Here is a 10,000-nt window from a genome sequence, read left to right as displayed (position 1 = left end):
ATTATCTGTTCCGAAAAGCGAACAGTTTTCCGAGAGCGAAGCTCGAGGAAAATTGTGAGCTTCGAGGAACAGATAATGTCCAAGGACAAATATCCGAGCATATGTCAACACGTCAAAGTTTGTCAATTGGCTTCCAAAACCGCGTCATTCAATATTCATTTCCAGATTTCGAACAGACTTCGCTTCAGTTAAAAGAATATGCTTGGGGGAAAAGTACAACATTTCAGTGAAAGGAGAACATACTTTTTTAATTGTGTGAATACAAGTGGCGGATACGATTTACAAACAGCTTACCGTCAAAAACGTTAACAGCGTATGAAGTGGATTTTTTGGTGTTTTCTGGTACCGCTCTATCGACCAGCAGGTTTATCTCTTCTTCTGTTACGAAAGCAAACCGTTCTGCCATCCTAACATTAATTTTAATGTGAGACTTGAATCCTTGAAGTCGGTTTTAAAAATTGGGGAATATCATTGGGGAATATCCTCGGATATTCCCCAGTCTTAGCTGGGGAATATTCTCCCACGTGACGCGTTTAGACCAATCGCGCGCGAGCGAAAATATTTGATGGATTATAATTATCGATATATCACTACAGAAGTAACCGGTGAATCCAATACATTTGTCATTAAAAAACGAACGCTGGTTGCACAAACAGATTGTTTTCGCTCCCTGTGGTAGCACGACATCTGAATACAGTGGAGATCTGTATCAAGAGTAGTTATTGAATACTAATTAGCTGAGCAGGAGTTTAATTCTACTGTTTAATAATTCATCAACCCCAGTTGTTTGCAGAGGAGTACATGTGATTCAAATAGTACCTGCTGATTGATCATGACTATGAGTAATTTTACGAGATAAGAATAGTTTCAGGCGACTGCTTTTTTGTGTATGTAATTATCTGCCACGTTTGACAAACAACACGTCACTGAGATGATCTCTATTCTGTAATTAATTAGAACCCTGTAGTGTAGATTTTCCAACGGTCATTTTCTTTTAAATTAAAGTGCCTATGAAGTAAAAAATATCTTTTGCCTTTAAAAAGACCTTTAAAAATGATGAAGAATGGTATTTTCTATTTTGGAACATCTCTCGTTTCCGAGATATTCAAGTTTTTGTTCAAAATTGATGACGTCACAAGCTGTACACATGACTGTTATAAATCACAAAATTGAGAATATGTCCGAAAATATTGGATGGGTATTGTTCAAACGTACATCAGATAAGGCACAAAGTGAGACCCATTAAGATGTTGCCATGGCAACAGTCGCTTTTCCAGTCCCTGTTTGCAATGAACCAAAATTCTCGGATTTTGAACAGATAAGTACAGGCAGATGGTCAGACTTGAATCGCTTGCGCTGCCCATAATGCTTTACATCTCTGTATAAGCTTCTCGAGAGTGAACGTACATATCTTATTACGACAATAAACGCCAAACTCAATGCTACCTTTAAACAGACTCAACAGCAAAAATGGTTGCCATGATAACAGCATAGAGGCTATTATTTTGTACTTCACTTGACGTAGATTACCGCTGCCAAGTTTGAAAAACACCCATCCACTGTTTTCGGAGATATTTGCAATTTTGTGACTTAAAAGTCATGTGATAAGTTGGGGACGTCATACATTTTTGAAAAAAAACTTGAATATCTCTGGAACGAGAGAAGATATTTCAAAATAGAAAACACCATTTTTCATCACTTTGAAAGGTTTTTAAAGTAAGCAAAATATATTGTTTACTTCATGGGCACTTTAACAGAAAATTTCATGTCGTCACAAGATGAAAGGACCTTTTAATGGGAAACAAGGTTCCGCTGTTAGTCAATCTGGAAGATTTTCTGTTAGTTAACGTCTCAATGAAAACTTTCTCAAAGTTCTTGTTATGATGTTTTCTCCATCCAAGTCTTTATCAGCATGTATTAAAATTTCATGTTACTGCAGCAGTTTCGTTCGGTTTACTATTTACTGCACGTGTCATTTTCATCTCCTTCAATTTTTGGCATCAGTTTCTTTGAAGATCGTTTCAAAGCGCCTTTGTGTTACGTGCAAGAAATTACGTTTTATGTCGACACTTATCCCCGGCATTGATACAAATTAAGTACTCAATTATGAAAACCGTGCGCTTTGCAAGTGGTCGCACTATAGCTATACTAGCTTATACTGCTGTGACATCGAAATCCGGTTAGAGACAAATACAAAACTGTTGGCGTTGTTGGGCTAACAACTTGGCTATTTATTATATCGTCATCAATGAAATCTATAAAACCCACACTAAATTAGCTCATTTTGCTAGTCCAATGCATCCGGCATGCGAACTGAGGGGTTCAAATCCGACGACATAATAGCATCATGCTTTACAGGCCTATAATGCCCCATTTATATACATACAAAACAGTGAAAAATATTCAGGGTTTTTGCCTTCCAAAAAGGGAAGTTTAACCCTAAATTTAGGTCTGTGCTCATTTTTCAAAGACAAGCTGTCCACATCGGTGGCGAGAGACTGTGTTTGTTTTGCCAATGTAGAATTCATCGCAGTTCCAGCAGACAGCTTTATAGACGACCTTGGACCTCTGAGATCGGTTCAAGCGATCTTTGTATGGAAAAAAGGAGTTGATGCGGCGTGTGTTGTGGAATATGATCTTGAGATTGAACCGATCTCAGAGGTCCAAGGTCGTCTATAAAGCTGTCTGCTGGAACTGCGATGAATTCTACATTGGCAAAACAAAACGAAGACTCCACGACAGAAAAACAGAACATTTCAAGGCCCTATCTAAAAGTGACCATTCATCAGCCATTGCTGATCATGTGAAAACCACTGGCCACGACATTAAATGGGATCACTTTGACATTTTAGCGTCCGGAAAAACTGACTTTCACTGTAAAGTTAAAGAGACTTTGTTCATTCAAGAGCTAAAGCCTTCCCTTAATGTAAATATCAGCAGTGAGAAGTTATTGCTGTTTTAGCTATTACTTTTCATTATGTCTAGACACGTACTGCTGCAGATCATTTTTCTCAGTCTAGGTTCCAGACCCCTATTGTTTACGATATATATATAGTTTTTAAAAATTGTAACGGTCACTTTTGAAAATGTGTGTTGACTAGCATACGAAACGTCAAGTTTTATACAAATGCGTTGGAATACAATGTTTATCACCGCTGTTTGTGTTATATCCTCACTCGCTTACGCCACTCGGGTCCCGGATGTAGTTTCGTATGAATTTTATGAGTGGTGTATTTTCCAGTAAATTAAACACTCCTTTCTATGTAATAAATGGAGATAAATGTCCAGAATTAAAAGCGTTAGCAAAAATCTGCTAGCAAATTGTTATAACAATTTTAGCAATAATAATTGAAACGAATTTCCTTGGGGAAGCCCCATCAAGATTAACAAGAATAGCAAAGGTATCAAAAAAATAGTCACAAGAATCGCAAATGTCGAAGAAGAATCGCAAATATCGCCAAAAAAAAAAAAAAAAACAACAACAACAACAACAAATTCTGTACACGACAAGGAGCCAAGGAGAGTTGAAGCTGCTTCCAGTAAGAGAGGCTTTTAGATTTCGAGACGTCTTTCGCGTGTTCAAATGCATAAATAATATAGTAAATATATTTCAGAAGAGGTCCCAGGTTCATAGCTATAACACTAGGAACACAAACGATCTTAATCTTCCTAGGTGCCGCACAGTGCTGGCCCAAAAGTCGTTCCAGTATCGCGGCGCACACACGCGGAATTCATTGCCACGAGAGTTGCGCGATCTCTCTAGTTTGGCTGCTTCTGCACTACCATAGCCACGTCGATATGAAGTACAAACATTCTCTGTTAAAAACAATGCTGAACCGTGGTTTTAAACTTTCTTCAAACTGGCAACTTTTTCATCAAGAATGCGAACGCCTGAAGGAGATCTTCACACGTTTGTATCATCCAGAGCCCCTCATACAAAACACCATCAGGGTTTTCATTGAAATGAAGGTGACTGGGAGCACACGCCCCCCGCAACAAGCAGGTGAAATTCCCGTTAGAATACCCCTGCCCTTTCAAAGCTCAGAGATCAGCAAACAAACTACACGAGCAACTTAGTGATCTTAGCCGAAAGATAAATACCGAAGTGCATCCTGTCTTTACAAGCCGCAAGATCAAAGATGGGCCTAAAGCTAAGGAACCTAAACCTCCAATTGTCAACCAGCAAAACGTTGTATATTCCTTTCAGTGTGATCTGTGTGATGCAGATTATGTCGGCTTTACAAGCCGACACTTATATCAACGTGTCGAGGAGCATAAACGATCGGTAATCGGCAATCATGTGAGAGAACAACATGGAATCGAGCCATGTGAAATCGCCAAGAACTTTAGGGTCCTGAGGAAGTGCTCGAACAAGTTCGATTGTTTGATTCTTGAAATGTTTTTTATTCCGGACCTTAAGCCAAAATTAAACAAACAAAGTGATTCTATCCGCGCAAAGCTGTTTGCTTAACACTTCCAATAGTTTTCATTCTTTTCACCTCTTATTTACACTTTATTTTCGCATTCTGTTATTTTTATTGTTCGTATCATAGTTAATGCATGGAAATGGTTATGAAACTGGACAAGTTCCTTTGTTTCATGTTTTTGTCCGTATTTTTGGCCTTGACCCTGCACAAAACACACCTTTTTTCGAGAAGATAACCAATCAAATCATTCAATTAAATTATGCGCAACTAATTTGCGAACCCGTGCGAAGCGAAAACAAAAGATTGTGCAGGGTCACGGTCAATTCAACATCGATTGCAACAACATTGTTCTCGCTTTTGAAAGTTCTAAGGTTTCATAACCAGTCCCTCGATTAACTATGGTATCGATTAGTGTAACATTGTAAATTAGGGACGGAAGAACCCCGTACGGGAGCCCTAATAAATGTTATTTGTATTTGTAAGTGACCAGGTCTCAGAGGGTTATCTGAAAGCCACGAATTTCGCAAATGTCGCGAGAGTGACAAAGATTTTGCCAGCAAGGCGAAAAGGGCTGTTAACAAGAATCGAAAATACCGCAGAAAAAAAAAATTGCAGACGACAAAGGACCACGAATTGACCAGGTTAAGGAGGGACATCTGAAGCAGCAGTTATTAATTAGCACGATATGATCAGCATCTTAACTGTCATGCATGATTCTCTCGGTAGTCCAAATATATGTGGCTTTCATATATTAACTTTCGGCATATTTAAATCCCTTATGGGCTTGATAGCTCAAATGGAAGAGCACTGCACCGATGTCGCAGGGGATCAGGGTTCGAAAACTTCAGGCTTTCCTTCTGTTACTGCTCAAGTAACGTTAATTAATAACTGCGATGATCATGATCAGCATCTTAAAACTTGTTTCTCTTCGCAGTTCAAATATATATGACTTTCATGTGCTAACTTTCGTTAGAATAAAGATTCTTAGAGTATTGAAGCAGGAGACGCTCTTCGGATATCTGATCGAGAATTTGTAGTTCGTTGTATTGGCACCTACTTTCATATCATTCTTTACACTCTTTTCCTGCCTAGTCGGCAAAAATGGATGTGCTATTTACACTCCTACTTGATTTTCTCTAGCTCTTCGAGCAGTGGAGTAAAACTCACTCCTAATCCCTTATTCGCAAGCCAACAGGAAATTTTCTAGCAAGCTATGACCATATATGGATACTCGGTAAAAACGCAAGAACATTGTTGGTGTCGTTGCTTTTCTGAAGACAACGAATTTTAATCAATGGCATACCAAAGATCAATATTGTTATCTTCGAAATATATTTGTTGGCGTCTCCATATGTTTATCCCATAAAGCATTAACGGGGAACCCAGGGTTCAATATAAATACCGAAAAAAGAAGAGGTTAGGGAGGAGACGGCTGAATTTCAGAAAATAAGCGTTCAAGCCAAAGACACTGGGTCGGGTGTCTTCCGTTGCCACGGCAACGCTGTCGTTTGTTTCCACTACTGGTGGCCATTGTTGTGATCCGAAGATTTGCAGACTTACATCTGAATTTCCCTTGAGATTTTGAACTTCCAGCTCTCTTAATTCTCAAGATGTCGATGGCAACGAATTATAGATACGAAGTTGAGCGACCAGGAACGAAAAATCTCCGAAAAGCTCTAAAAAGACAGGAGGAAAGAATAAAGGTTTGTGGGTTTGTGGATCGGATAAATTCATGTACTATTAAGCTTAATTAAAACTTAAGACTTAGGTATATTTATTCATCGTTGCGTGCTTTTAGCTTAATCTGAAGCCCAAGGACAATGAAAAGAAAGAATCTATAGTGTCACGGCGGCCCTTTTTCTTTTTATATCAAGCGCAAACTGACATTGACAGGAATAGTTTAAAAATTCTAATAATGACTATATCAGACTTACTTTAAACTCGCGGTATAGATTGCGGTATAGATTGATTCGAACTTCAAAGTGATCGAGAAAGATAGCTGAAGATTATAAAGTGTTTGAAAGTTGTTCTTTTAAACTTGCTTGTGAATAAAGAACAAAGCGCCTTGAGCCATTAAAGAAGTGCTTTCGAGAGGAAGTTAAAGTACTGTACGAGCTATAGATATCTGATTTATGAATTATTAGAACTTTGATACGTCATTAGTATTGAGGGTGTTCAAGCGATGATCTTGATGAATTAGCGTTCCAAAAACAAATGAATAAATAAATAAAGAAATAAATAAATAAGTAGATAAATAAATAAATAAACAAATAAATAATATAACTTCGGTATTGATGAGGCAAATTTTGGCCTTGATCCTACTGTCAAATGTTTCCTGATGTCTCACTTCTTGATAATAATGATAATTAAGAGAAATCAACAGGAAAGTCGATCTAATAAACTGCAAAAGAAAACTTCAAAGTGTAACATCCAAGAGAAACACATTCTCCCTGAGTGTGTAAATGAAACAAACACTGACCCCTGTCAGCAGAACCCAGAAAAATTCACTAGACTATAAAATTCACTATGATTCACTATAATTTGAACCGTGAAAGGTATGTGTACTGTGTGTCATTGTACTCTCCTTTCCAGAATGATGAACTCAACTCTGAACAAGAAGCAAAAGTGAAAAGGTAAGATCCATTCTCGACCTAAAATTTAGCCTCATTTGCACAAAGTAACTAAAATTAACAAGACAAGAAGTCACTTCTGAATTATTTTAGGATGTTTAGGCCTACAGCTGTGAAAAGTCCCTCTTTTGATTGGTCTGTCAAACTTAGGAGTCAATGATTAATAACAACCCCTTATTCACTTAATCGTCGTTGTGCGTGCCCGCACATAAGGCCGTAATAACATTACCTCTACATCCATTAAAAAAACCCACTGTAATCATATGTTTATCAATATTTTCAGTGAAATAAGAGTTAATCAAATATCTGAATGGATGGAAAAGCAAGAAGAGGTGTGTACCATTAAACATGTTTTATGGGTCAGGACACAGCCATGTTGGCTCTGAGGATCCTAACACTGTACACTAAGTACAATGTTATTGATGTAATTAAATTACAATATCGAGGTTGTCAAAAGTTGCATGTTTTTTTTTTTGTTTTTTAAATCATCCCTTCTTGGTTAATTGACATATGTATAACTCAGAGAAAATTAGATGTGTTAAGACATAAATAAAATTATTGTGTGGTTTATTGTAGAACAGTGAAAAACGTCTGTTGAAACAGTGGGCTGAGGACACAAAGGACGAGCTTTCTTTGGCAAACAAAGAATTAACAGCTGTAAGTTCTATTACTTGCACTAGTATGCCAGTTGTGTTAAAACCCAACCAGATCCTTAAAACACAGTAATGTTTTTAACTGGAACTACTGACAGAGGCAAATTTAACCCATTGCCTTGGGGAGTTTCCCTATTGACGAGTAAAATTGTCTGGCATTAGACAGAGTAAATTAAATACTATACTCTGGCGTAAGACAGAGTTAAATACTAAGCATGGCCGGTTTAGGGGTGAATGGGTTAATGGGTGTTTCAGTGAGAGATTAAACTAAATTAAATTTTCTTGTGTGTATCTCATCTGGTTTTGCAACATAAAAGTGGATGCTGCTCTTATTTCTTTATTGAATCCTATGCGTCTGTGTTGTGTTTGTCTTTATAATGTAGCAGTGATATGGAAGCATTCCCCCACCCCCTGAGCCAAGCATAAATAAAGCATATACTATGCATTTGCCTCCTTTGCCCTGTTTTCGTAGGGTTGTGGAATTTGACCTCTAGTTGGGACAGGTAGAGTTAACAATTATTGCTCAAAGCAAGATTATAAATGTAAAACTGCTGTCTAGTCAAGGGTCTGTTGGAGTGGAAGTGCTAGGTTCTAATCCCAGACAAACACTTCTTGCTCTCTCGTCCTTCTTAGAGCACTCCATCAATGTCCTCATCTTGAGCTAAATAGCTGTTCAAAACTGTCCTATTCTAGCTAATGTTTTATTAAGGTTTTGCAAAGGAGCTCATTAGTGTTAAATGCAAACGGACATTTCGTCATACATTTAGCAAAAGAAAGTAAATTCGTTTGGTTCCCAGGCCACTGTCTTCGGTCCATTTAAGATGTATGTTTACAAAAAGTGCAAAGAATTTAGTTCTGTTTATGATGTTTCTTTTTGTCGCAGGTCAGGAAAGCCCAGCTTCGCAAGCTGTTATACACGGAGCAATCACTATATGAAATGGAGCTTAACAATCAAGGAAAATCATTTTACATGCAGAGAACGTAGCAATTGACAAGGAGACATTATTTTATCGGGGCCATAGCAGATCATGCTTATTTGATTTTTGTGGGAAATTGAAATCCCTGTGAAGATATTGAATGTTAGACAATTTGAATGCAAGAGTCACCAGATTTACCTGGTCGATTTATTTCTTTATGGGGCTTGTTTTTGTTAAGATAGCATTGATTTTGGGAGTGGAATTTAAAGTAGTCAGAGCTACACATTTATCTTAAGCTTGCCCTTCCAAACGGAACAATTATAATTAAAAAAAAAAATTCTTTTGTTTTAAACAGTACAAAAGATAAATCGTGGGAAAAAAAAAGAACTTTATTTAAGTGGCTATTCTTCTGGCGCTGGAACGCTAATTGGGGACACAGTAAACTGAAATCAAAAGATGAACGCAAATCAAATCAAATCAAATCAAATCAAATCAAATCAAATGTTGGTTTTTGAGGAAAAGGGGAAACGGAGAAGCTAAAACAGTTAGCAGGAGAAACAAGTTGCCTGACATCCTAATTGGTATGTATTGAAAGTTTTAGGACCCTTTAGATTTCTTTCTTTGCAAAAAAACCTGTCGCAAAAAGGTTAAAATAGGAGAAATGGTAATTTTTCCGAAAGTAGCGAAAATGCCGATTTTCTGAAACTTTGCTAGGACAATTGCAATGGGCTATTTTTGAGGTAAACTTCCAGAAGCTAAAAACTGAGACTACAAGTCAGGCCTTCTGATAGGGTGCGATTAAAAATTGCAAATTATGCGATTTTTTCAGGGCAGATTGTGCGATTAGAAAGGCCAATTATGCGATAAATAATGCAAATTATGCGATTTTTTTCTCAGCAATTTTAAGGTTGTTTTATACGGTTTCAGGTTAAGAAAAACACTTTTTTGCTGCCCTAAAGCCATTTTGAACACAAAGGAACAGTAATTATGTATCTCGATCGACATTAGTTGGGATAAATAAAAGTTGAAAAGTTGAAAGGACACAGCTAACATGCCAAATGAATGATCAAGGTGCTCGTCAACCACGAACTTCCGAAGATGGTCAATCACAATAGGGCCATACCCCCATTTATATGAGAGAAAATAAGCCGCGGCTTACAGAAGACTCGAATGTTCACCCCGTATAAATGGTACAAAATCTACGTTCACGTCTTTTTCAAGCCGCGGCTTATATTGACCTGGGAATATATATTCGTATAAATAGTTCCTTTTGCGTATTTTGTACATCGTGGCCAGAGTAAGCCGCGGCTTATTTTCTCTCATATAAAAGGCCCTAATATTGCACGACGAGAAAAACATCAGTCCATCGTCCA

The 10,000-nt window shown here is 37.6% G+C and overlaps 1 protein-coding gene across 1 annotated transcript; it reads left to right on the top strand.

Annotated features, from left to right (window-relative positions):
- Window positions 1-5,938: 5,938 nt before the first annotated feature.
- Window positions 5,939-9,672, top strand: LOC137992349 (ubiquitin carboxyl-terminal hydrolase 8-like). Its single transcript, XM_068837635.1, has 5 exons — window positions 5,939-6,130; window positions 7,020-7,060; window positions 7,341-7,389; window positions 7,634-7,714; window positions 8,594-9,672. The coding sequence occupies exons 1-5, from the start codon at window positions 6,038-6,040 to the stop codon at window positions 8,693-8,695; spliced, it is 366 nt and encodes a 121-aa protein (XP_068693736.1). The 5' UTR covers window positions 5,939-6,037; the 3' UTR covers window positions 8,696-9,672.
- The last annotated feature ends 328 nt before the right edge of the window (window positions 9,673-10,000 follow it).

The sequence above is a fragment of the Montipora foliosa genome, chromosome 2, assembly GCF_036669935.1.
Source record: "Montipora foliosa isolate CH-2021 chromosome 2, ASM3666993v2, whole genome shotgun sequence".
NCBI classification, from domain to species: Eukaryota; Metazoa; Cnidaria; class Anthozoa; order Scleractinia; family Acroporidae; genus Montipora; species Montipora foliosa.
Note: the sequence above shows the minus strand (reverse complement) of the source record. Positions and strands in the feature narration are given on the sequence as shown.

What these genes read in the sequence shown, in the direction of transcription:
- LOC137992349 (XM_068837635.1), top strand. Translation starts at nt 6,038, where the DNA reads ATGTCGATGGCAACGAATTATAGATACGAAGTTGAGCGACCAGGAACG. An exon ending in CAAGAAGCAAAAGTGAAAAG is followed by an intron (nt 7,061 to 7,340) that starts GTAAGATCCATT and finishes CAATATTTTCAG; the next exon opens with TGAAATAAGAGTTAATCAAA. An exon ending in CAAACAAAGAATTAACAGCT is followed by an intron (nt 7,715 to 8,593) that starts GTAAGTTCTATT and finishes TTTTTGTCGCAG; the next exon opens with GTCAGGAAAGCCCAGCTTCG.